The sequence below is a fragment of the Acanthaster planci genome, linkage group LG07, assembly GCF_054643075.1.
Source record: "Acanthaster planci isolate LZ-2023a linkage group LG07, COTS_SCS, whole genome shotgun sequence".
Classification (NCBI taxonomy): domain Eukaryota; kingdom Metazoa; phylum Echinodermata; class Asteroidea; order Valvatida; family Acanthasteridae; genus Acanthaster; species Acanthaster planci.
In genome coordinates, this window is record NC_141783.1 from 12,340,303 (window position 1) to 12,368,260 (window position 27,958).

General features: G+C 40.2%; 1 protein-coding gene across 6 annotated transcripts; it reads right to left on the minus strand.

The window, feature by feature from the left end:
- Positions 1-27,947, minus strand: LOC110981786 (delphilin-like). Of its 6 annotated transcripts, none has more exons than XM_022239676.2 (25): positions 27,840-27,947; positions 24,611-25,340; positions 19,293-19,447; positions 18,349-18,423; positions 17,473-17,723; positions 16,521-16,708; positions 15,497-15,567; positions 14,922-15,073; positions 13,485-13,658; positions 13,026-13,097; positions 12,392-12,478; positions 11,529-12,053; positions 8,955-9,014; positions 8,008-8,253; positions 6,811-7,313; positions 6,153-6,237; positions 5,756-5,818; positions 5,227-5,354; positions 5,026-5,094; positions 4,322-4,477; positions 3,837-3,923; positions 3,228-3,410; positions 2,797-2,877; positions 2,490-2,654; positions 1-1,708 (listed from the first exon to the last, which is right to left on the minus strand). In XM_022239676.2, exons 2-25 carry the CDS (start codon positions 25,316-25,318, stop codon positions 1,667-1,669), a joined length of 4,326 nt encoding a protein of 1,441 aa, XP_022095368.2. In that variant the 5' UTR covers positions 25,319-25,340; positions 27,840-27,947; the 3' UTR covers positions 1-1,666. The 6 variants fall into 6 exon arrangements, with proteins under 6 accessions (XP_022095368.2, XP_022095366.2, XP_022095367.2 ...); XM_022239674.2 differs by lacking the exon at positions 27,840-27,947 and adding an exon at positions 25,439-25,935; XM_022239675.2 differs by lacking the exon at positions 27,840-27,947 and adding an exon at positions 25,439-25,922 and having other exon boundaries at positions 16,521-16,705.
- Positions 27,948-27,958: the final 11 nt, after the last annotated feature.

Here is a 27,958-nt window from a genome sequence, read left to right on the forward strand (position 1 = left end):
TACCTTGTCTGGATATTTTATTCTCACAATGTTCTGTGTGAACTATTTTCTGTTTGTATACTGGTCATGTTTACTACTTAACACAAAAAGGGTATTTACAAGAACTGTGTAAACTACATAACTCACACTCCATGTTTATTATCGATGAGGAAATTCCAGATACTCGATTTGTCCATAATGTGCAACTGGTTGCTAGTCTTATTTCCAGGAGTCAGCCCACTTCGATTAATGGCTGGAAGTTCATGTACTTCTTGCCATATTTCAATGAGCCACGCAGTAATATTGGAACTATGTCAATATGTTGCCATTGACTTACTCATTAAATTACTTTTTAATTTAGAATTCATGATTTCTGAAGCACACAAAGAGAGCCTGTACAACAAACAATGATATTTACAAGTCAGTGTTGTATGATTGTTTTAAAAAATTATCTGTACAAAATTTGTGTAAAGACACCAATTTATCAAGGTACACATAATGCATTAGATTTAAAATAAATTTATTTTAAAGAGATCTGAGTTTCTGAGGACATCCCTCCATTGTGTGGCATTCTCAGTGTAGAAGGGGCCAGAATGTCTTTGCCACATGGGAAAATTCTGACTGGAGGGTGGATTTTCGACATGCATAACTAACAGTGAATTAAATGCAAGTTACCAGAGAAATGGCGCATCTCAACGACTGGTGGGCTTTTTTTTCTTAAATAAGTACATGTAATGAAGGTTGTAGACAGCATGGGAATTGACAAAAGGAGAATGTTATGAAATGGTAATGAAAAAATAATGGTAAGAATTGTGCCAAAAGAAAATTTATTTATATGCATCAGAAGATCTCTTTCCCAGACCATATGTGACCCACTCTGTTAAAATGAGTCTTAAGTTGCCAGAGCCTTGTTGGAATAAAAAGTCCTTTAGAATAATTTTGCACAGTGTAAATCAATAGAAACCCACAGCATTTTCACCATGGAGTATCCACTTTTATCGGGATGCCAAACTGAATGATACATCCAAACAAACACTCAAGTTATTCTTTCCAATACAAATGAAAACTCAAAAAGTGGATCTGGCGACATATGACTCATTTTCACAGAGCGGGTCACATATTCAGTTTTGGGCCCGTTACTGTTATTTTATCTTCTATTTATTTAAAACAAAAACATTAAATTCAACGTTAACAATTGTAGCAGATGTTTCCATGAATACAAACCTTTGATTACAATTTTAAATATCATTTGATTCACACAATATTGTTATAATGCAAACTGCAACTCCAAACATTTCAGCCAACAATTTGGGGGAAACAAATTTATGGCAGACAAACACGGACACTCCACTTATCAACTTGCATACATATAATTATGCAGTACAGTAATTTAAAGTGAAAGCACTATACAAATTGGAGACAACTCAACAGACGTAAAGAAACCAAATGCACAAAAATCAATTTACATTAGGGCAAGACATCTTGGAAAAACTGTCACGGAGTAACCATTTCACTTTTGAAATATCCAATTACACAGCATTTGTGGCACGTGATTGTTCACACTCATAATCTTACACCATCATCAAGGTCGTGCTTTCTGTGCATCTAGCCATGCGGTTGCTGACATTCTAGTCACGTGTGAATACACCACGAGCAGCCTTTTTGTATTTCCGGTACAGGATGTCAATCAAGGCGACTTGGTTTTCTGTATGTTTTCACTGTGAGCTTTCTGTTAGTGTGAAGGAAGCAAATATACAATTGGAAGGCATAAATAATAGCCACTGGATATTCCAATTATAATATTGTAATTCTTACATTGACGGTCATCAAGGATGTCCGGATGAAAAAGTGAGACCTTCTAACACCTTTCCACCTCTGATTTACCTCAGTTCAATCCCCACCCGGTACCCAGGGACAAAGTAGGGGCCTTTTCCTGTCCACTCCGAGCAGGAACAAAAGAGGGCGTGTTTTTAAGTGAAATTGACGGTCCTTTGGAACGAACTCACGGCATAGTTTACGTGCGATTAACACTGAGCACGCTGAGTACACTTAATGAATTTGTTCTGGAATGTATGGTTCTTTGCGGGCACGCCGAACACGTGCAATAACCCGGTTGGAAACCTTCATACCATTCTTTCTTTCTTTTTATACCGGTGAGGGTGCACTTCAACTCGGGGTTGACAGGGAAGTGCAAGGCGGGCATCAGTATCCTTGACTACAAGGGCCTTTCTTGCCATGTGATCACAGATAACTTCAATTTTTTGTTTGGGGCAATATCAATTACTGCATTGTGCAGACAGGCAACTAGGAGGCATAGCAGACATTATTGGGGGAAGAGACCTGTCCCCTGACCTCTAGTGTATCACCATCCTTGAGCTCTAACACTGTAGGTGCACATGCAAATTGGGTTTTTTGGATAAGTAGGGGTTTTTCCCGCCGCATTAACTCTAAGGATATCTTCTCGTACTCAAGATTACTCTTTCTCTTGGAACTGTAAAAATCACACTTACTGCAAACTTGGAGGTAAAAACAGAGAAGATTCCAAAGAATGCATCACTCTCGGTGGTAGCAGGCTCCTCACCAAAGTACTGCGCTGTCTTCTTGAACTCTTCCTCAGCCTTGGCATGCAGGCTCTCGATGACTTCAAGGCGATCTCTCGCTTCATCTGTGAAATTCTGTTTATGTGATTCGGTTACGGAAATATCAATCTCGGAATGTCTGTGGGGAGACGACGAAGATTTGGGGGGGTCAGAAAGGAATGGCCCCAGTGCTTTTACACTACGAACTCTAGAGTGACTTTTTTTTAAAACAGGATACATCCATGACTTCCATGAATCTGTCATCAGGGAGTCGCGTCATGTCCCCAGGTTCCAGCTTGTCAATATCCAGCACCAGATCCTGTCAAAAATGAAAATGGCCCAGATCAATCAGATTAAAGATACTTGTTTGAAAAAAAACTAATCATGAAAATGATGAAACGTTGGTATCATGCATGAAAGAAATGTGCATTTATACAGCTCAGCACTTTTCAAGAACACTGTGGAGAAGAACACTTACCTCAAACCTGAGACCCTCTGCTTACTGGCACAGAAATCTTAACCACATAAGCAAGCCTGTGGGAATCACCTGGCCAGTTCAAATCCAAAATGGCAGCACATGCGAGAATCAAATTTTCAAAACTGTCCACCCACGGTGGTTGATCCCCTGCTCCATTCCACATTGAAAACCAAGACATACCAAAATCTTACCTCAAGTTTATTTTCGACCTCCTTGAGTTCGTCATTCACCATTTTCAGTGACACTTTATTTGCCTTGGGCACCATAGGCAGCTCATCTCCAAAGGTTACGACCTCTGGCACATTGGTATGCACAGCCTTAGCAACAACGTGGAGGAACGTGGATTTATTATCTGCTGTTTTGGTTGTGTCCAGCTACATAAAATGGGAGAAACACAGGTCTATGTCAATGATTTTCAAAACATAAAGTTGATTGCATAATTTTTCTTTATTTTTGAATGCAGGATGTAACAGAAAAAAATCAGTCTACTTCAAAAGGTTAAATTCTTTAATCTTAACACTAGGCTTCCTTTTGAAAAACTTTAAACATCTGATTTTTATCCACGATTCTGAAATTTTTGAGTTTTATGGTTTCCAACAGGTAAACGCCAAAGTAGACAATTACGTTACTGCAATAAAAAATAAGCAGTTGTCAACTTCAGTTATGGTTAAATGATGACCTTGACCAATCAGACTACAGTAGTTTGAGTTGTAGTTTTATCAGTATAATAGTAGACCTCCGAAATTTTTTGGGTAGTAACAATACAGCCTGGTGTCCTGTGGATTCTTCCCTGGGTTTACCTCAGTCAGGAAGGTGATTCTGAAGCCTGTTGCTCCAGCAACTCGCTGGTTACCTTTGTTCATGTAGTTTCCCATGGCCAGCACCAGCTAGAGAAACAAGGCACAGAATGTGAATCGGTCATGGATCCGGCATCCAGAGAAATGGGGGAACGCATTCAGCCGTTTGGAAAGAGGAAGTGGAGGTGGATTTGGGGTGAAATTGGAACAAAGAGGTGAGACTTTTTTGTCATCTGAGCCAAAATTTCGGACTTTCAAATAATTTGAATAAGTGGTTGAGAACAAAGCGAAGGACAAGTACATCCCATCAACATCTCTACACCAAACAAGAACGGGGGGTGGGAACAGATGTCCTCTTTTGGACCTACTAAAGTGAATCACCGTACTTGAAATTCTACCAATACAAAATTTGTCAGTACCAAATATATGCAACTTTGTGAAATAATCAAATGTTATAACATCCCACTCCTTATAATCTACTACATTACCTCCAGGACTTTGGCCAGTTTCTGACTGCCGCGTAGCTCAATGGCGGCCTGCTCAATCACCTTCAGCAATTTGGATATCTCCTCCAACTTCTCATCAAAGTTGGACTTGAACAGCAGGCTCTCTATGCGTAGCTTGTACCCTGGTATCTGGCTCATCTGAGAGACACAAAGAGAAGGCTGGTTCACGATGAAGCAGAGTGAAATACCAGAATGGCTGTTTTTTCCATATTTTCAATTTTTGCAACATGCTTATTGATCGATCGGTGACCTGTCAATTCAGGTTTCCTGTTTCCATCGTTGACAGGAAAATGCAATCCATGGAGTGGCCCATGGCCACGCATCACAGAAACTGCATAAGTTCTTAGTTCCTAAATCATGCCAAACTAAAGTTGACATAGACAAAGGTTGATAAGGAAACACCGACTGCCAAAATGGTCAGCTTTGGTGCTGTATTTGGGGGGGAACAAATACCCTGCATCAGTTATTCTGTTTAGGTTCACACCACAAACAAATGAATTATCTTAGGCTAGAAACAGGCATCCAGTGCATTGCATTTCTTCTCTCCTTTCTTGTAACAAAGGTGCAGATTCAGCAGGTCAATAAATTTTACGTTTGGCGCATTGCGAATGGTAGAGATGGAAGTTTGTTTGTCCCCTGCCAGGTTTTTTTATAAAGAGGAGCTGTAACTGGACAAGACATTGTACCTCGTAGGCAAACTTGTCGGGTAACGTCAGCTGGGAGACTCTGTTGCTGTACTTCTTCAGCTTCTCAATCTGGGAATGTTTGAGAAACGTCAAAATCACATCAAGCTCATTTGAAGGGTTTGAACCTGAAAGTGGCAGCAAAAGTAGTAAGCCAAGTTGATGGCAACTCGGTTGCCTTTTTGGGTTTAGTTGACAGCATACCTCTGTGGAGTCTGGTGCATACAGCGACAGCTGCTGTAGGTGTGATGTGGAGATCCTGTCTGTCTTCATCTGCAGAATGTCCGCCTTGATGTCATCAATGGACAACCGTAAGTGGCCTAGGAGGAGCGCTGGTTTACAAAGGAAAAAAAAAGCAGTTGGAAACAGTTGGTGCGATCATGTTAAAGACACCTATTTGTTCTATAGAAGTTCAAAAGAATCTGGAGGCTATCAGTGTTAAATTTTACATAATTTAGGAGTAACAGAAGCCATGCAGGGGGGCTAGGGGCACTTGCCCACTGACAACATTTGAAAAAAAGATTAAAGGGGTAAAAAGAAAAAGGGGAAGAAACAAAAAGAGAAAAAGATGAAAAGGAAAGGGGGAAAGGGGATAAAGATCACCAGTTTACTTGAAAACATCTCAGAATTTACACTTCTGTCTTCAGAAAGAACTTCAGAATGATCATGACTGCAGGGCGATGTATGTTTGTTCAAATGAGCAAAAGGCCTTTTTAGAATCCAAAGGAATTACCTGTGTTGTGGGCCTTTTTGTGGTTTATGACTGCAATTTGTGGTTTCTTGTCCCTGGGAGAAGCTGTAAAGAAAAGTAAAAATTTACTATTAAAAGCCAAAGCAAAAGTACTTGACATATTTGACAAGAAAATAAGTGATGAAATTGAAAAGTTTGAAGTCTCTTCCATGCTTCAGAGTGACACTGACTTGTTGGTTAAAATTAATTTCTCTTTTAATATAAACATTGACACAATAATGCAGAGATGTGTAGTCTGTTTCATGTATAAAATGTAAGCTTCAACGCTAGTATCACTGAGCCTCGCTTTTCGCACATCATGAAATACATATGACTTGGCAGCCAGGCATTGTATTCTTCACAGTGCTTTGGGCTCAGGGGTGAAAAATAGAGACCTTACTTTTATTTTTGTTTTTGACGCTGAATTTTTCTTCCAGCTCCAGGCGCTTGATGACATCCGATAAATAGTCCTCTCCTTCACCAATCTAATAAACAAAAGCACTTGGGGCATTCAGGAAAATGTCAAGTCTTGTGAATAGTACCTTAGTTTGTCAGAATTATTTACAAATACGCGGTATTTCTCACACTCTTGACAAGACGTTGCATCTTAGCTTGTTGAATACAGGTATGAATGTATAAAGCAGCCTCTGACTGAAAAAATATGCAAGAAATTTCAAAGTAATATTGGGGTTATTTGAAAATCTCACACCCCAATCCACGACCAAGTTCACATGATCTCGTGGCAGGCTTGCTCCAATTCATTTTAGGTTTCAGCTAACAAGCCTAGCCACCTGTAAACAGATGTCATGAGTGAACTTTGACTATATACATGCAGATAACACCCCGATGATAAGTTTATGTTAACAGAATATAATGTGCAGTCATTTCATGGCTCAGGTTGAGCATGGATGAAAGGCATTATCCTGGGTACCGACTGGAATTGTGACAATTCTTAAGTGGGACACATGAAAACTGTGTAAAAGAAGGTCGCCAACACACTCGGAGCCAAACGTACATGTAAGTAAAGCGTGCTGACACTTGAGCTGTTGCTTACGTACCCCACTCCATACAGTATTCTCTGTAGCCTGTAGCTTTTCCCAGTTTAACCGCTTGACCGCCATCTTGCCCGGCTGCCACGATGAGCTGTTATTATTGACCTCTGGCAAAGGCGGGGCCGGGGGTGGCAACGGGGGCGGGGGTGGTGGGGGAGGGGGCGGTGGAGAACTGGGCCGCTGCAGCTGTCGCTGTCGGGATGCGCTACTGTGGACGGAGGCATGGGAACTGGAATGCTGGGACGAGAGGGAGTAGTGGCTGCTGGCATGGGATATGAAGCTGCCCAGTGGGGAAACCGGCCGGCCGTTGACAGGAGTGGAGCTCACAGGGTGGGGACTGGGCCTGAGCTGCTCACCACCGTCCCCTGATGCTGGTGGGACACCTCGGCCGTTGACAAGAAATGAAGTGTTATTGTTGGTATTGAATCCCGGATGGGTGGTGGAGTGTGTCTGAATAGCAGAGCTCTGTATGGACACCGAGTCTTCATCCGAAAGCATGCTTGTAACAACTGTGAACAAAAATGCAAGTTCTTTCAGTGTGTAAATACACAGTTTCTTCCATGACCTGTAAATGCATGGCAAATTAACAGCACTCTACATCAATGATGTGAGCAATTTTTTAGGTGGATGAATTTTAATAAAACAAGCAATTGATGTTATTTTGATATCTTTACAATGCAGGCATGGAACTATTTGTTTCCAAGATAAACAATTACACTCATCAATAAAACAACTTGAAAATGTTAAAAACAGTCATGCAGGCATGCACATAAACAATGATTTATGGATAACAGAAAATGACATGATAAATTAATTGGCCATATTAACCAAACAATTTCCCTTGTACAGGTAAAGGCACATGGTTCAGAACTAGAAACTCATGCAGCTACAAATGCATGCTCATGCACTACTTGAAACAGCAATATGTATCCTAAGAGCAGTGGGCCAAAGAGCCAAAGGTGTGGGCTCTAGCAAAGCAGCGTACACAGACAGACTGCACATGACATCAAAATGCCGTCAGTTCAGAATGACATCAATAAAATCACGTATCATGATGGCAAAATTATGCCCAAGTGCCACTCGGTATTTGCTCGCCCAATTCGGAGCATCGCAAAAAGAACAAAAAAAAAAAAGGGCACGAAAAACAAATGGCCACTGGCTTGAAGTCAAAACAATAGCCAGACGTTGCGCCACATGTTTTACCTTCAAGTTGTTCGGGGTTTACAGTATACAAACTGCCCCGTTTTCGCCTATCGTGGGCCTGGGGGGCAGAGTAGACCCCCGATGTGGTCTCATCATCTCGGGTGCAGGAGTGGCGCATCTTGGAGGGACGTTTTCCGTGATGGGGCGGCGGTTTGCGAGGGGCAGGGTGGTATTGGCGATGGTGATGTTGGGGGTAAGAGTTTTCACTAACAGAAGGGTAGTCGGTGAAGTCTGTCTCACCCTCGTCTGTGATTAGTTGAATAAATTGGAGGCACGGAGGGGAGGGGAGGGAGAACGAATGGAATGACAGGTGGGAAGGGATGATGAAATAACATGCATATCATGCACAAATATCATTTGGTGTTCATTTCAAACTATACCACACCCACTACTTAAAATTGCAAAGAAAGATTAAGTGTCACACTATTTTTTTTTCTCTGGTGTTGGAGAGAGTGTCAAGAATGGAGTAATTTTCTTAGAAATGCAATTCACGCAAGTAAGGAAGTGAGAAGGAATGAAATCAATAATTGCCTTTTAAATCATACAGTTATTTCTAATGCCAATTTTCAGTTAGATTTTCTACATGCATGTAAACAAGCAGAACATAGGCAAATAAGCAGCAAAACACGGCACACAGATGACGGGGGAAAAAGGGTATGTCTGCCAAAAATCACAAGGTATTGTCATTTTTCTTAATATGTGCAGCATACCCAGCATGCTCAAAATGTTGGAGCAGATAGATCACTGACAACAGAACAGATGCCCTATTATCCCCATTCATGAATGCCATTTAAGTAACACAAAGTCACGACTATCTCATGAATTCTGTATACCACTTCCTTAACATATTGACGCCGTGCTTATATTGTACAAGTATTACAAATGCTCATTTAAATGAACTCGATTATAAAATAGTTATTATGCGGGATTACAATTAATATTTTTACCTTCGCTGAATCCAGGCAAATACATGCCATGCAGAACTCTTGGTTGTCCCTCTGGCGTAGCTGGCGTCAGTAACAAGAAAGAATGAAGGGGAAAAGCCAAGCATTAAAGGCCACATTGCGCACTACGAAAACAGAGGGATCACAGCCAGTTCAATCTCAACTGTCCCACGTTTTACATGCCTGTACAAAGCAAAACGTTGCCCGAGTCTAAGTGTGACTTATTTCAAAACTGTCAAATTAACAGTGATATGTACATCAAATTTTCTGCTAAAACATCCGAGCAGCAGCTAATTTCAAACATTAAATCACACACTTCTTTGGAACTGATCTGGCTCACCTCTGTAAAGATGGTTTGCATAGAACAGGAGAATTTTAAATACAGGAATTTAGCGACATAAATTTGAGGTGAATGTCGAGAATTTAGAATACCCTGTGACCTGACAAAAGTCGATTTGATGAACATTCCATCAAGATGTTTGAATCGAGTAATCATAAAAGCCTTCAGAGGGAAGATTAGATATCACAATCACAATGAATCAAAATTTTTGGATGTTAACATGTATGTGAAAACCAACTCCACAGAACAGTAAAAAAAAAAAAAACTCATGGACATTGACAATTGTCTGCTTCTACAATGAAGCAAGTAGTAAAACAGCACAGAGAAACATTTTTACCGAACTATTTGTGATGTCTTATGCAAACCATCTACATAGCGCAATGACTGACCTCTACTCACTACACTACTGCAAGCTCAGTTTTCATCTTTTTCTAGTTTGCTTCACAAAGTAGAATATTTACCACAAATATGACAATTTGTTTCAATTTCTTTGGAGTTATCCTTTTATTCAATGATTTGCTTATCAGAACTTTAAAATATGTTTTATTTCATTAATCAGTAAAAATAGGTTTTAAGGTATGTATCCTTTTTTAATTTCAAAATTACGATTTCTGTACACAGTAGATGGTTTAAGTAAGACACCACAATCACAACATATTACAGGCAGACATATTGTACAACAAAGTGCTCCACTGTAATTCCCTGTTCAAAATGACCTGGGCAAAATCAACAAAATGATTTCAGACAATGATTCAAAATCAAATGCTTAGCTCCTCTCAAACTATGATACCTACATTTTTCTGTACAAAATATTAACTGCCCACCGAAAAAGCCATGACCTCTGATAATTGATGTAATGATTTTATTTGGGGCTTTTGGATTACAGAAAACTACTTTTAACGAGCGAAAATGTCAGTTTTTTCATGAGGGAGGGGTTGTTAGTTTCCCAAGGCAAACATCAGAATCTTACGATGTGACTCTTGAATGTATGAAATGATTCTTTTCTCTCCAAAATATCTACATTCAGAAAGCCTTTCTCAGTGATTTCCACTTTTGAAATTATACCGGTCCTGACCCATTCCATCCCAAAGACAGAATCTCAACTTGCATCTTAGGAAATTGTTCCAAAAACTAAGACAGAGGTTCCTCAGTAAGCAAGTTCACTCCATCACCAATGAAAAACTGATGGATCGGAAACCAATTAATGCCCATTACCATTTACCTACAATACAAGTTAATGACATTTAATATGAACACAAACAAATCAGCATTTCATTTATGTAGGGCCAACTTATATACTGAGCTGCATAATTTGTTGAGGTATTCTATGCAAAATATACACAAATAAGCAAAGTCTTAGATGACAGCTCTGAAATGAGAATGAAAGTTTCTTTTTACAAGTACATCACACTGACTGTTCTGGACACAAAGCGGGATGAAAACACCAAACAACGTTAAATACAACACATACAAACACTTCCAAGAAAATTACCCCTTGAAATAACCACAAGAATGTACTCCTTCCATACACACTTATGAAATACAATGGGAGGTGAAACTGGAAGGACTGATGACAATCAAAATCCATGCAGTCATAGATCAAAGGTCACTGCATTTCATTCCATGAGATTAGACAATAATGACATGTTTTAAAAAGCGGACTGTTGACAAATTGTCCAACCAAACAGGGCCTGGGTCGGGACAAACCCAACCTCCCTTTCCACTTCCCAAAGGTGACAATCCTGAATGAATGTATTGTTTCTCATAAAACACTACATTTAATGGAGGTTACTTAGAAAAATATCCCTTCCCCAAAACATCTTGGATCTGCCCCCGTTTGGGCTTACCCCTGCCCATTTTCAAAACTGTTTCCCCGCCCATGTATAGAGGCAAAAGGATGTTTGACATGCACATGAACTTTCAAAATCACATTTTGAGGTGACACAATACTCTAAACCTACAATTTATGTAAAAATACTGATAATCATAATTTCAAAGAATTCAACATGATACATCCAGAAAAGATTCAGTTTAAACAGTGGATTAACGTCCACTAACCTGCCAAAAGACTCACTGCAAACACTGCCTTTTTCTTTCTATTTTACACGTCATAAAAAAGTGTTTTATACTTCAAAAAACTTGGTAGTCGCAAGTTAGCAACACTCTCCTCATTAGTAAATGCATCAAACCAGGCAGTCAGGTTTAGTACATAAGAAGATCTTCGGAACCATAGTTACCTTCATCAGATGGGGAGGTGGGAGAATAGTCCCCAGGGAAATCCTCGGGATAATCCCGGGGTGGATAATCCCTCTGATAATCCCGTGGGATGGGATAAACATTGGGATCACCGGAGAGCACGTTGGTGTGGCCATGGATCCTGGGGCCAGTGCCATAATAGTAGGCCATGGAGGGGTGGTACTGCGGGTCGTAATAATATTCATCGTAATGGTGATGCAGTTCCTCCCCGACACTGCGTGTCCGAGGCCGGCGCCCTCTGCTGGGCTGTTGCCACTCGTCCCTTCTTCTTCTTGGCAAAGCACCAACACTACGGGGTCGGGGCAATGGCTGTCTGGGAGCGTTGCGAGTGTCACGTCGGGACTGGCGCTCATACCTTGGCCAGTCGTCGTATTGTGAGTACTCATCGGGTGAGGGCTGTCGCGAGTACCTTGGGTGGCGAGGGTAGTCAGGTGTATCAGGGAAGGAAGGGTGGGGGTAGGAGTCAGGGGCATGGTCCTCTGGCGGGGTGCGGTCTGGTGCCAGCCCTGTCGTGCACAAGGAATGACCGTTGTCAAGTGTTAGTTTATCATGCATTAATAAGCATGAGTTATCATGCAGCAGTGATATGTACAGTATGTTCGAGACATGCGACAACACGCATCCATGTAATAACAGATGACAGCATGCCGAGTCCAGAAAAAAAATCACGTGCAATTTGGCGACAAAAAATGGACAGGAAAGAAATTTCACTAAGAAACCGACAACACATAAACAGCATTCTTCTTGTAACTTTTCCTATCCTAACCAGTTTGCATTATCTTGCACACAGTGCCAATTGAAGCCAAGATAAATGTTTTGTGGAGGATCTCCTTTTCTTTGTTACCTGAGCCCAAACTAGCATCACGAAGTGAGTATCCTCCATAAGAATGATCAAGTCTCCTGGTGCTCAGTAACTTGGGTGGCTCCTCATCTGTTGGAGTCATCAGGTTGAAGATTAAAATAATGCAAACTTGACTATTAAACAAAGTGTATTTATCGAGTTCTTTTTTTTTTGCCATCGCTGGTATTTTTTCGGTAATGCATGAGGCACTTTATGGTCGCATGTCCCTCAAGCAGGGAAATTCCAGGAGGCAAGTTACAGTGTCCATTTTTTTCATTTCCACAGCCCTACATGAATCATCAGACTCAAGACTATCACATGCATCAATCAATATATTTGACACATAAAGTAATTTAAGTACATGGTGTAAAAGAGTCCATTTCAGACTATGATCCCAAAGAAGAGGCTTCCAGTAGAGAGCTACAGCAAAGTACTAAACCACATGTGCTTTGTTTTGTGAAATAGTCTGACTAATCCATCAGGATAGAAAATAAAGTAATCATACACCAATTCAAATAATCTCGAGCCTACTGCAGGCGTAGGGTGCCGGTAAAGTTGCAAGCTCTACGATCACATCTTGTGTTGGCAGCCTCAGGATTACACATTCAAGTTAATGCTAGTCCCATCGGTAACTTACAATCTAATGATCGACGATGACGCCTGGCTCTCTCGTAGTAGTCCTGCTCAAGCAGCAATGTTGCCTCAGATACTGCAATATTAGGAGCCAACCAATGGGTAAGGCACATGCAAAACGGTTAATGAAGCAATTAGTGATACATTACAAGGGTAAATTAAGACCACTTGAAGCGACTGTTGAATGTCACCTTTTTATCTTTGCTAATTTTTATATTGAAATGTTGCGTAAGAGTATTGTAGTCAAGTCCAGTCAAGTTATAGGGGACAAATAACAACAAAGAAAAGTCTTTGTCACACATCATTTGATTATTTTGTGCCTTGACTCAAGATTGTGATAAATTTGTTATCATAGACTCAACTACATTTGGTGAGAGGCTGCCTCCCACATGGCCGCATAAATAATAAATAATCCTGAGTGATGATTCTGATATTTAAACCTCATCATCTGACATCTATTCACCTGATTGGAATTCATCTTCCCGCCTTCCAAAAATTATGTCCCCTGTTGTGGGCGCGACGTCGTAGCTAGCACTCTTATTAAAGTTGGATTTGGAATAGCGCCGGGACAGCATTGCATCGGGGTGCTCATTTGTGGGGCGTGTCCACCAACGCCCATTAGAACCATACACAGCATCTATGGGGGTGGGGAGGGGGTGTGGTTAGATCATGCAGGGAGGAGGGTGAGGAAGCAGGAGAGGGTTACAGCGGTGGCACATGCTGATTGATCTTATTTTTGCATATAACTGTGGATTAGATTTTGACCTGATTTCTTATCACTACACGTTGTATTTTAATAGACCAAAGTACATATTGATTTTAAACACACAGTTGTTGCAACATTTCTTATTTCTGCACTGCCATCTCTCCTGAATTCAACAGAATTAAAACAATACATAAGAACAAACTAGGGCTTGCTGAGACTTTTGTTTAAGAGCTCTGATTCACACAGATTTTCACTACTTTTTAAAGCATGTTACAATATCCATTAAAATAAAAGGCACCTCTTTTCATATAATCTAATGTGCTGGAATTGACCGATTAGCCTAAGATCAGGGAATTTGGTGTACAGTTGAAAGCAGCCTCGTTCTTCATCAAATGGCCACATGTATGTAGCACTGCTGAAGCAAGCACTGATTCCCGACACTTTCAGGCTTGACCAGATTTAATATCTACTTGAGATGGCCAGATGTTCTCCTCACTCCGAAGCACATGACTGATTCTGCACAATGATGCACACTTGTTGGGTTTTTGTTGCCTCCAGGAGGATACCCTGTGCACAATCTCAGTTTAACCCTTCCCACCTGGAGATTCAGCTTATTTTGCCCATACAAAAAGTGAAACCCACTCTACATGCTAGAATTCCTGAAACACTGGTCAACTGATGTTGGCGTACACGCACACGTATACTGCTCATTTTGGTCAGTCGTTACCATTAAGGCTGGACTCACTAAGCTAGTTCCGCGGCTTTGCTAACTCTGCATGAATTGAATACACAAATTCAATCCAGAAAAGGCTGACAAAGATTAGGAGGTAAATCTGTGTTTTAACAAAGTACAATAATTCTGACTGAATTCAAAACCAAAAATATGAGACTAATTAAAAACCTGCCCATATGCTTATTTGCTTTCATTTAAACAGTGAAGTTGCCAGTTTTCATAACTGCGCGTACATTACAAAGAATCTTTCTGTGAAGCTCTCGACTATATTGTGACAGTTTTGTGTTCCGCTCCTCTGATTTGCATCTTTAGTGTTGCAAAGTGAACGAGACTGATGGTATTCCATCCCAATTTACTCAGCCACTCTGCTAGTGCATGTATGTGAACCAGAGACACCGAGCACAGAAGCAAGGCATCACACCACTAGCATTTCCCAGGAAACGCCATTGCACCAGACTTACCTGCAGCGTGTCTATCGATGAGATAGATGACTTTCCTCTTGCAGATTTGTTGCTCTTCCTCGGGGAGGATCTGAATGATGTACGGCCACAGGGTCCTCTTTGCATTGGTGTCTAGAACAGGGAATAACTCCACTATCAAACCGTCCAAGTTCCTAGAAAGAATTGGGAAATAAGCAAACAAAACTATGAATCAGATTTCTATGAACATGTACATCTCTTTTCAGCTAGTTGAGTTAATTAACAAGTGTTGTAAATGTATAGCCTAGGTAAGTTATTATTACTTTCATTAAATACTTTCAAGTATTTGACATTGAAATGTGAAATAAACTAGTATGAGAAAGGATGATTGGTCCTTCTGTTGGCAAGATTATTTTCATGTTGCCAATGGAAACTATTACCTAGATTGCTAATCAATCACAGTGCTGTATTCCATTAATTTAGCCTGTCATTTGTTGTAACTTCTGTCTGAACTTGTTTTACACTAACATCTCAAGAAAGAAAATATGTTGGCCATCCTGCAAGAAAAAATACAATTCGTCATTTTTTTTGTCACACAGAATTTCAAGTGCATTTACCTGCACTGGTGATATTCCTGCAGGGCTCGTTTGACCATCTTCCTTTCCTGGCCAGTGAGATGATGTTCCATCTGTGTCCAGAGAAGATATAACAGTGGGTAGCACATTCTTGAGTATAGGTGCACCCTCAATGGCAAAGGAGACAGGTTGCGGTGGGGGGTTTCAACTGAGCTCATGCATACGCTCACCGCCCCCAAAAAAACCCTACATTCCAACATAATTTGATTTTCACGAACTCACTGCACCCTGCATTGAACGGACATAAACCTACCCGTATGCGCCTGAGCATGAATTCCTACCAAACAACCATCATTTCCATGTAAAGACATGCCCTTGCTTGCTCCTACTCAGAGCGGATATGCCAGAGTTGTTGCACTCAGACTCAACACACATTACAAGGCGCAACCATAGACATGTCAATGTGTAACTTTGAGGAAAATGCCCTGTAAAGGATTTCCACTTTCGTAACACACATTGTAACATTTAAACACATTCCAGGGAATTGATTTTTAGTGTCACATCACTTCCATTACACTCATCCCAATGCTCGAGTGATTCTCACAGTGCTTGTTACGGCACTAATCCATGGAGGTTGAGTATGAGTGATGCCCTCAAGAAGCCTGGACCACAGCCACGCAGTTTAGCTTTGAAGCTTCAAAACAGTGATGACGTGGTAAGAAATGTCAAACAAATCTTGAGGAAGTGGTCATCTAGGGTAGGCATTTGAAAAGACCAACTTGCTAAAGGACCGTGGTTGCAGGATCCTGTGGTTTCAAAAAAGGTCAGTATTTTGGGCACAAAATATTACATCCAGGACAAGTGCAACGCGGAACACTACCACTGACAAGCAGTCTGAGGACCAGTGGCAACAATGTTTCCCTTAGAAGACAACAAAAACTCTCACAGTTTTTATGTCTTCTGTCCTCAGTCTTGATGTAATATAATAGTACATTCAGCAACTACAGTTTAATCATATGAACTTCCGGCGATAATTAGTGAATCGGAAAAACGAGTTGTTGCTCACCATTTCTTTGAAGGTCCTGCCCACAGCGTAGAGGTCCTTCTGTGACATGGGGCCTGTCTTGACCTCCCCCAGCTCATCCACCGTGCCTTTACTCAGTGCAGACTCAGACAGCCAGTTGGAGAGGGAGGATACCTCGCTGGCAGTGGTCATGCTGCGAGTGGTCACGGAGGGAGCACTGGAGTAACCTGCTTGATGCAGTGAGAAGAATGAATAAAATTAGCTATTGGTGGAATTCGAACCAAGGACCTAATGAAGTACTGCACTGCTGCTCTGCTAACGTCTTTGACAGGTGTGTAGTGAGATTAGGTAAAAACTGTAAATTTCAATTTCAGAGTTGGGAAAGAAAATATACTGCCGGGGACTTCAACCGTCATTCTCTTTCTGGGTTGATAACTGAGTTAAATCATGACTCAAACTGGTTGTGTCCAACTTTTCTCAATGTCCAAGTAATTCCATCAGCACATTTACCCAGTTTGCCCAATTTGTCAATAGCATATCTTTATTATGAGAGCACAGGAAAACACACAATCCTAAAGTTTTTAACATTTTACATGTAACAATTAAGCATGATAATCCCAACAACAAATGGGCAAATTTCACAGAGCTAATAACTTACATACAAGAACTACTTCCATTAGCTTAACAGGGTACCAGCCAAATTCTGACCTTACATATACTGCTGTTAACTGGCTCCCTGAAAGGTTTTGCTCACAAGAAACTTTTTAATTCACCATGCAATATTTCAGCAAAGTCTTGGAGAGGATTTGCTGATAAATCCCACAAGCCTGCTGACAAAAAAAGGTTTTGCTCAGAAGAAACCTTTTAATTCACTATGCAATATTTCAGCAAAGTCTTGGAGAGGATTTGCTGATAAATCCCACAAGCCTGCTGACAAAAACTGTGACCATCTGCACATAGAATCGACTGAAAATGAGCAGTTGAGTCTACATACCACTGGATGGCATGGGTGGTCCTGACTCAACAGCGATTGTGGGAGCACTCCCACTTCCCTTCAGCAGCAGGATAAGTTCATCGTGGCTCTTCTTCCGTACATCCAGCCCGTTGAGTCTGATGATACGGTCCCCTGCATGCAGCCCGGCCTTCTCGGCTGGCCCTCCTGGGTCGACCGATTCTATCATGACGGGACTGTGGCCAACCAGCATGAAACCAAAGGAGCCACTGCTGCGATCGATCTGAACGACCCTGAAGAGACGACAGTAAATGGTAGGTGAAGTTCAGTGTCAGGGAGAAAAGACTCAAAGAAAGACCTTAAACTGTACTTCCTCGACCATTTTTCCACGACGCCTTCCCAAGTTCTTAAAATATATCACTATGTAAATGTCAATCCTCACATAAAGAAACAATACCATTCAGAATTGAACAAAATCCTCTCAAACCTCCTGGCCAATTTTGAAAGCTCTAGCAAAGTTAAGCCTACATTGTAAAAGTCATCCAAAAAAAATTTTTTAATTCATTCAGAAGCCATTGCAGAGCTCAAGTTTCAATATCCTTTCGACCATCCATCCTTTTCTTTACACTGCATGCAATGGGCAGTTCATTGAAACCGTTTTCATCCACAATGGTTCTCTGACTCAAATTCATTTTGTTACTTTTTATAATATAATTTAACAAGTGCATATTATTCTTATATTTTTCTCTCAATCCACCAAGCATGTGCCTCAAGGCCCCAAAATCAATTATTTCTGACAATGTCAATTTTAAATATCAGTGAGTATGCAGATTATCTCTATACATTTTGGTCACTTGTACATGAACACTGTCATGATGCTACTGCTGAACAAAATTACTGATAGCTATGCGTACAAACCTTCTTCCCGACACTGGAGGATCTTTGCTGACGAGATAATCAAACCTTGCTCTATGCTTTGGCGGAACAAATATTCTGGAAATAAGAAAAGGAAATGGATATATATATGTTATTTTCAGCAACGAACTTACATTAAAATAGGTACAAATATTGAATGCCACTAAATAAAGTTAGACAACTTTTTCAAAACTAAAGGATTTGTGAATATTTTTCTACTAAAAATGTAGAGATTAAGACTAAAAATCCCTCTGCTTTGAAATAAACACATTTTATCAGACCTTATTCAATGTTCACACAAAAGACATGCATATGCTAAGCAAGAAACACTGGGCATCCGTTGTGTTGCTTATGTGCAACACCCAATGTTAAAAGTTGAAAAATATTCATGTGTCGACCCGTTGATTCCATTTCTGGGTTCAGGGGCCAATTTCATAGAGCTGCTTAAGCACAAAATATGCTTACGCGAGAAAACCTTACTTGATAAATCAGGTAACTGGTAACTATAGCCAAAACTCCATGTGATGTATATTGTTTTGGGATTGTATTTAACTGTTTTTTGCTTAGCATGACAATCAGAAAGAGTTTGAGCTGGTTACCCTTTGTTTATTAAGCAAAGTTTTTCCCACTTAAGCAAATTTTATGCTTAAGCAGCTCTATGAAATTGGCCCGAGGATATAAATATCACAAATTGTGAGTACAAATTTTCAATCATTTCACTTTTGTCACTGCAGTTCCATTACTGTCTGAGGTATAGAATACAAGTGTAGCAATCTCATCTCTAAGTAATGACCGCGGCCAGGTTATGCATGTGGCTGCCACTAATGGACTGTCCCTTTGGCCTTTGGCTTCATTTATGAACAGCATATAACCCGCCCTCTTTGTCTATTAAAGACCGGGTGACTGCACTTCTTTCTTCATCACATTAACTGTCGAAAGGCAATCACCTGATGTCTTCAAATAACTGCCTCTGGGAGGGCGTGGTCAGTAGGGACGCCAGGGCACGCCCAAAGTTATCCACCCTCTTGTCCTTGGCATATTGCTTCAGAAGGGAAACTAGGACATCCTTCCTTAGATGATCATTGTAGAAGACACCATCCAACTACAATAAACAAGAACGAGAGGAATATATGAGTTATGCCACCATGCATCCAAAATTTTGGTGCAAACTGATTGACATGAAATACGCCCCATTTAATTTTGAATTTTCTTTGCCTCAAAAGAGTCACTACTTCATTCAATTTCTCCAGCTCCTGCATGTTGCTACAACCTCACTCAGCATAGTGACTGGGTTGCTGTTTTGACCGAAGTCATGAAAATTCAAAAAATAAGTTTAAATATGTTCTAAAATAATTACTGATAATTCCAAAAAGGTAATCATAAATGTTATGCCACACAAATGTCACTTTTAGCACTACTTAAAATATGCATATGCAAATATTTTTAACTGTGTGTCTAATCATAATTTAGTCATATGGGGACGGAGGTGGAAATCCCATCATTTTAAAATGTGGGAAAGAAAACATTCCCTTTTCATTACCATCTTCAGAGCATAATGCATGCATGTCTTAGGTGGACTAATACAGCTAGAAAAAATTATGGGATTTCCCTGACATCTTCAATGCTTTCATATTTGCTGAGTTCTCTGACATGTTTACTTTATCTTATTGCAGTTGGAGTTTTGTAAAAGGAAATATTTTATGCATGTGGATATGTGTACAATATATGTAAACCTGATTCAATCCAATCTACAATGCCCTTGTTACAGGAAATGCTACTGACATTTTCACCTGTTCCTGGAATGGTCATGACGACAGATCCTCTGAAATAAACAAATTTTAAATTCATACATGTTCTGACAGCACCAGGCCCATGGTAATACGGTTCAGATGCTGAAGTCACTTAACTGTGACAGCGTATGGCATAAAATGGACAAACCATCATCAGAACTTAATGACCAATCCTCAAATGGGCAATACAATGCATGCACATCACCAGCTGCTGCCACTGGTGCAGAGTTGCTATAGCAACAGCAGCAACTAGTTATTACTTGAGACCGGTCCACGTTTATTGAATCCTTTTGCTAATTTATTTGTGGTTTGGTAGCTTGCTTGGTACATGTAATTATCAAGCAGTTTGCTTACTGTAGGTTCCATTACGCACTCATTATGTTGATCAATACAAAAAAGTAGGTAATGTACATAAAATGATATAGAATCATATACATCCATTTACCTCACATAAGTTTAGTGTAATAGGAAATCAGCAGTGAAAAGTGCATTAAGTTACATGTAAAGGATTTTTTCCCAGATAAGCAGGGTTTATTTAAACCAAAGGTTTTGCTGGTAAACAATGAACAAAAACCTGGAAATGGTCAAAGCAAGGCTGAATTATGATTACCAACTTATTCATGTTTTAATAAAAGTATAGCAGTCGAGATGATATATCTATTATCAAACACACAGCACTATATTTTTTACCATTTTCAATTTAATGTAATATTCGTAACTGCAGGTAGCACAGCCATTCTGGACTTGACATATGAAACACAAATTTTCAAATTTTACGTAACATGATACGACATCTGATATTGTTGCTGCTCAACAGTGGATGTGTCTGGACCATTCTTGAACAAAACAATCTCACGATATGTGAATATTTCATCAAATTCAACAAACATATTTTTTTTGGGGGGGGGGGGAGTTACGATTACACAGTACTTGCCCAGCCAGTAGGTTTAGAATAGCCAGTCATTTTTTGAAACACGTACTTTCTGACCTAAGTATGAAACAATTTCAAACAATCATCATTGTTCTTCTTATTAATTCTGGTAATGAAACCAAGGATTCCCCAAAAGCGCCCACGGCAATGTGCATGTAGCTCATAAGCCTCAGGTAACCTGTAGAGAAGAGACAATGAGATTGAGAAGCAGGTACAGTTGTAGAGATGGGAAAAAAAAGAGAGGAATATTTTGGGTGAACCCACAGCATCGGGTGGGAATGAAAACCCAATCCACAAGTGGACGGTGAAAACCCAATCCACAAGTGGACTGTGTGGGGAATTGCACAAAGGCTGCAAAGGTGGAAGGTGAGGAAAGAACCATTACAACTCCCCATGTCAGCACTGCCACTGTGAAAGAAAACAGACCTCAGTGACTGGTTCTAGCAGAGGGAGAGGAAGACAGACCTTTCATGGTTCTGCCATACAGGAATTGTCCTTTTGTTTGGCGTCCTGATCTGTTGTACAAGTACTTTTAAAATTTTCCTTCTTGTCACAGAGCTCTGTGTTCCCGTGCAACCAGTCAACATGCAACTGATTATGGGCTTTTCACAGGTCTAAGGACAGAGAGCAGCCACTTCAAGGCCATGTCCTGCCTGAAGGCAGGCCAGGCCAACACATACACATGATACCAGAACTACCCAGTCTACCACCCACCCTGTGACCTTGGTGTACAGTAGCCATAGTGACGACTCCATCACTAAGGAAACCACTTTAATTCACTGTCTGCAGAGCCAGGTGAACCGTGAAGGCATGCCAACTATCTAGTACTCAACAGTGCACAACCATGTACAGTACATTGTAGGTACAGGCCTACATACATGTAAGCAGAACTGCTAGTATTACACATGAATTTGTTTGTCAATGTTACTAATGCCAATATGGCCACGATTTAGAATGTAGATATTTTAAAGTAGTTTTCTGGATACAATTATTGAAAAATAATTTCCGTTGACTTTAATTTCCATAAACTTAGCATTTAGAAAATGAAATAAGATGAGCTACATTGTACATGTGGCCTACATGTATTTTGAAATTTGTCAAATCTTTCCTTTCCTTACTTGTGTTTTGCAGAAAGGGCACTGTCAAAATTCTGGCAAAGGAAGTAAGAATGCTTTTAAGAAGAAGAACATGAGTAATTTTATTTTGAACTAAACCCTTTTCTGAATTGTTATACGCATAACACGCAGCATCATTTACATCACAGCGCACTCTATATTTGAGGAAGTTCTAAGTGTGGAATCCTTTGTCAAGAATACAGAATGGCCAAACAGGGGCAGAGCACACAGTAATAAATGCACATAAATTTAAATTCTCTCGATAGAGACTCCACTGAGGTGTTGCCTTTACAGAAGTGAGTCACAAAAAGCTTAACCTTCCTTCACTGATCAATAATCCCTATTGTGAAGTGTGCAATGGAGCATCCACACAATCAATAGTGCCCAGTGTTTACGCTATGGCAGTTCAGAGAATGAGGCTGGCTGGTGCAGCGCAACCTTATCAGCAAAGATGAAGTGTTCTACAGCAGAATTCTCTTGACAGATTTTGACAAACATCTTGTACATCTCGTGTAATGAAATTACACAAAATTCAGCAATGCAAATGGTTAAACACTGAGATGGTTAAACTTTGTCGCTGAACGAGGAACAACCCACTACAGTCTCACCACAAAGTTTTTAATGCGATACATGACTCATCAAAAGGCAGGGTTTGTCAGCTGCTAACGAAGAAAGTGCTCCACCCATTCTGTATCATCTTCAGCCCACAACCAACAAAGTCCCTCATTGTCAATAAAGAGATTCTGCATGGCAGCCATCTTTCCGGTTTGTCGCGGAGGGATAGTACAAAAGGTCTACTCATGTGTATCCCTGTGGAACAAAAGTGCTGACCAGAAAAATGAATGTCATGCAGAACTTAGTAAAAGGCAGCATCTCACTGTTTCCAGCTGTGGAGGATAATTTCTCTGGAAGATTTAAAAATGGTTGTAACACAAAACAACTTTTTGAAACAGAGATAATCAAACTTGTAGGCCCTATGTTAATGACAGCAGTGTTTACCCTGATGCCCTCACATTCTATCCAACCAATGCATTGTGGTAAACATTGTGATATGTCATCAGTACCATACATAAAAGTCTGTAAGATGGAGGATAGCAAGGATACTTTTAATTAGTGACAAGAGACAAGGAAGACCATCTCAATGACTCTTACAGGGTCAGATCCAGAAATTTTTCCAGAAAGGGGTGGGTGAGGCCAGAGATGTCTCCTTTTTGCGGACAAGTGGAAATTATGACGAAAAATTATACACATGACATGCATCGTTTATAATGCTATTGGTGCACTCACTTATTTTGTGAGATATTTTAAATATTTACCCCATGTTTTTACCTTTTTTTTGAGAGGGGATCTCAGAGCAGGAGGGATTGGATGCCCACATCAACACCTGCCTTAACCCTACATGTAACTCCCCAAGGTGTGTGCAAAATCATATTAAAATTGGACGATTCTGGACTGTTGAGGGTATAGAACTAGTACATGAATAAATTGAGCTGGCAAAAAGTGGCAGCATGTCTTTCACCAGAGAACAAGATGTACATGTAGATAGAGTGTATCCTAAAGTTACATTACATGTATTCACAAGCAAATGTTATCAGACAGTATGCTACCGGTATACTGAAAAAAGTCTGGCAGTTTTTGGGTTTTTTTGTTATGAGTATGACCAACTGGGAAACTGTGAAGAAATTATGATGTTCTTACTAATTTGTTAAGCCAAAAGGGTTACTTTTGTTTTTAAAAGCTTGTGGTCCCAAGGGAAACAGAATTAATGTACATGTATTTGTGCACTCCAGATAGGACTTACATGTACGTCATAAACTGACTGGTTCATTAAATTCAGAAAGAGAAACATGCACCATTTGCAATGCATACATAAGAAAGGTACACGTAGCCTACAATTAATGTACGACAGACAACAAAAATCCCATAAGGACTAAACTGGCAAGACGTTTTGTTGTTTTTATCATTAAAAATTTCAACCAAAGTGTACTTTCCAGTAGTATCCATCTTTACAAATACATGCACATGTACCAGTAACGTATATACCCCCATTGGGCATGTTTTTTAAGCAGGGGTGTGAGTGGCCACATATGAAAAAAGGCTGAAAACAGCTAGCAAAGGCTGAAACATTTACAGTTTCTGTAATTTTATACATACTGTAGCAGGTATAAAAAATCTGAAAGTTAAGATGAAAATCTAGACCAAAAAAGGTGAAATCAGCTAAAAAGCTGAATTCTCACCCCCTATTTAAAGAAGGAAAAGTGAAATTCTGGCTCAAAAGTCCCTTTTCACTTACTGCAATCACACGTCAAATTTAAGATAATTGAAAGCGCTTATTTTTATTCTTTCTAAAAATCACTTTAAAAAAATCACATTTTGCATATGAGATGCGGGACTACAAATAGGGAAATGTGTCATACTGTATGCCTCACCTTTCTGAAGAAAGTCTCTGCCCTTGTTGACCTATCCCTCGCTTGTACCTCAAACTTCTGAGCCAGTTTCCGGACATTCTGGTGGCCAGCACCAGGTATGATCAGCATACGCAGTTTATTAGATCCCTGGACAAACACCTTGGTGTCATCAGAGTGCCTGATGGGTAATCCATTGATTTCTAGGATCATGTCTCCAGGCCTCAGCCCTCCCCGTGAGGCAGCACTGTGGGGCTGGACCACCTCGACATACACGGGTCCCGCTCCTACCACCGTCATACCAAATCGTCCTTTTGAATCGCGCACTATTTCGACGGTTTTGACGCAGGAAACCACGACAATGCTGGGGGGCACCGTGGGGCACTGTCGGGCCATGGCCTGAATATCTTGCGCTGTCCGTTGCGTGACATTGGTACCATTCAACTCCACCAACTGGTCCCCCGGCTGTAAACCAGCCGTATGGGCATGGCTGCTGGGCAAGACGGTGATGATGTAAGCTGGGGCATCTCCGGCTATCGTAAATCCAAAATCCTCAGGCCAGTGGCGGTTGTTGACCGGCATGGGCAGCGCTGGTCGCTTGTTGCTGTGAGAACGGCGTGAGGCTCCTGCATTTGTAGCCTGTTTGGAGGGCCGCCCTGCTGAACGGGCAGACTTGGCCGACCTTGACGATCGCCCAGACCGGGAGGTCTGAGCGTAAGTCTTGCTAGGCATTCTTGGGGAATTCCTGGCAGACCTACACAACAAAATAGGAAACAAGGAAACCAATTAACTCATTCTTAAAATCAATGTCATACATTCTTGCTAGAAGCATATTCATACAGGTAGCCTTACATTTTCCAATGACAGATGATACATGTACATGTGAGACACACTAGAGTTTAGCGGTGTTAGTTCTTCATCCTTTGTTAAACAGGAACATCACACAACTGGACGGTAGTCAGCATCTGTCTCCACCAACTGATGTCTTCATTCTGACAGTACCAAGTAAATCCAGTAACCTCCACAAAATCAAGAAACATATGAAACTCTTCCTTTTATCAACTTTCATCGAAAAGAAGTTGCGATCAACCACAACTAAATTTTCATGTCTAATTTACAACTAGTATTACTCCAGAAGACACCAAATCCAGACAGCCCGCATTTCGCATTCTGCTGATTTCCACACACTGCCTGCAAGCCTGAGGGTCAGTTCCTGGTGAACAGTTCTGCCCCCTGCAAAGAAAACCCAAATGTTGCCATGGCAGCCAATGTAGGTCTGGTCTCCCAATGTACCACTCGGTGCTGTTCACATTCCACAAGGAGGTGATATTTGGAAAGTGATTCACAAGCACACTGTAAAACAATACTTGTATTTTACGACACACAGACTTTCTCACCAGATGGCTTCAGCAACTGTAAGGCATTATTTCTTTGCATTTTCGAAGGACCAATAAAAAAGGCCTGAAGATTATCAAATGACTGAAACAGAGTGTCAGAATTAGATAAATAAATTTGGGTTCATGAATTCTTTTCTCTGTGTACAGTACTTGCAAAAGACTACTACAGTGGCAGTTGAAAAGTACAAATCTTTTTGTCCTAAAATATCACATTTAGCAGGGAAAATTCAGAAATATTTGGAATTTTTCACACCATTCTCATGAGGTTTGAGCAAAGACTGTCGAGTGATCTTCAAGTATGGTACTCTTTTCCTACATACCGGTGTGTACATACTGAGTGTTGAAACCTGTTAATTTATGCTGGATCACAAGTGTCAATTTCAAATTTATCACACAAGGATTGATGCTAACTCATTTTTCTCAGACCCAATGAAGACTGTGTTAATATGCATGTATTTTAACAACTTAACTGTTACAACTCGCCTGATAGTTCTTTTCAAAAACAAAATCTTTGAATGGACTAATCCCAACTAAAGTCTTTGACTAAAATCTCCATGCAATTTTAGGGATGCACTGAACAATTCAAGATTTTTATCTCTCAAATTTTAACCCTCCCCCCCCACCGAAAAATAAGAGTTACCAATATCATGAAATGTGATTCCTGACAAGGTCAAATGGTAAAATTTATGGGGGGAATTGATGGCAAGGTTCCAAGGGTTGACCGCAAGAAAGGTGCTTCAATTTCAAGGGTCATACTGCAAGTCATGTGGGACAGGTTCTTCAGAAATATGCCACTGTATCAGCAGGAAAGACAAAACTTCTACAATGGCAATATGTTTAGATGTCAATTATTACTGGTTTGCTTAAAGGAGGTAGCACAGAAACCCTTACAGATAAGATGTAACTAAATGCATATGACATGATAAATATGCCAACAAAAACCATTAAAAGAGATAATTACATATCGAGAGGACAAGCTGCGTGAAAAATGTGAATATACCTCAGAATATCGGCATAAAATCCTCATAATCGAATTCAATTTTTTTGTGAAAGTGCAACTCACAACTCTGACACCATAAGCATCATATTACTAATTCACCATAAGTGGAATAAAGTGTCTTTGGTTACTATTAATTTAGTTAGCTCATGGTTAGCTTGACACAAGTTACATTCACTGCAAGAAAAACTGCAATTTTAAGAAAATAAAATTACAATCTTTACAACTATTTTAAGTAACCCTACCATGCAATACTTTCATGTATCACCTCCATCTGACTCTCGCCATCATTGTATCACCGCTGATCATTTTTTTTACCATGACCATTCCAACATTGATTATTTAAATGTTCACATGTGTATGATGTTGCAGTGGTCTGTATTTGTAAATATTAATGTTTGTTGTATTTGTCAATTTTACTTTTCATCATGAGTTTCTAACTATTGTATTAATTTATGTTCGCAGGGCCAAAATGGAAACCAGTTTGAAACTGTTTGGGCATAAAGAAATGGAATAAATAAATAAACTAGCCACCAGCCAAGGCCACAGAGAAAACACCATTTTTGTCATAACTGTTCATATCCTATGATTATTTTACCTTCATTCACAAGAACACATAATATCAACAAAATGCTAAGGAAGAAACCTGTTATCCCCTTTTTCATAATCATATGTATGTTTCATTCCTTTCAATTGGTCGAACACGAGCAGGTGTTCCGTCGTGATCGTGATCAGCTCTCTTCGAAGTCAATACTATTCTTTGTGAAACAAAATTGCCATAATAGTTACAACCAAAATAAATCACGTGCATTCAGTGTTATTTGAAGATAGTAAAACTATAAAATCGGCTGCAACTTACCCAGTTTAGGACAAATTCATGTGTATAATTCCACTACAACATTCGTGAATTCCACCTGCTCGCACAGGAATTTCGATTTCCACAAGAAAGCAGCGTATTGAGGCCACACATGCGGTTCA

Excerpts from the sequence above, each read along its gene's own strand:
- LOC110981786 (XM_022239674.2), bottom strand. Across the intron at positions 16,709-17,472 it reads ACCACCCATGCCATCCAGTG|CAGGTTACTCCAGTGCTCCC; the intron begins GTATGTAGACTC and ends CACTGCATCAAG. Across the intron at positions 5,355-5,755 it reads CAAAAAGGCCCACAACACAG|CGCTCCTCCTAGGCCACTTA; the intron begins GTAATTCCTTTG and ends TTTGTAAACCAG.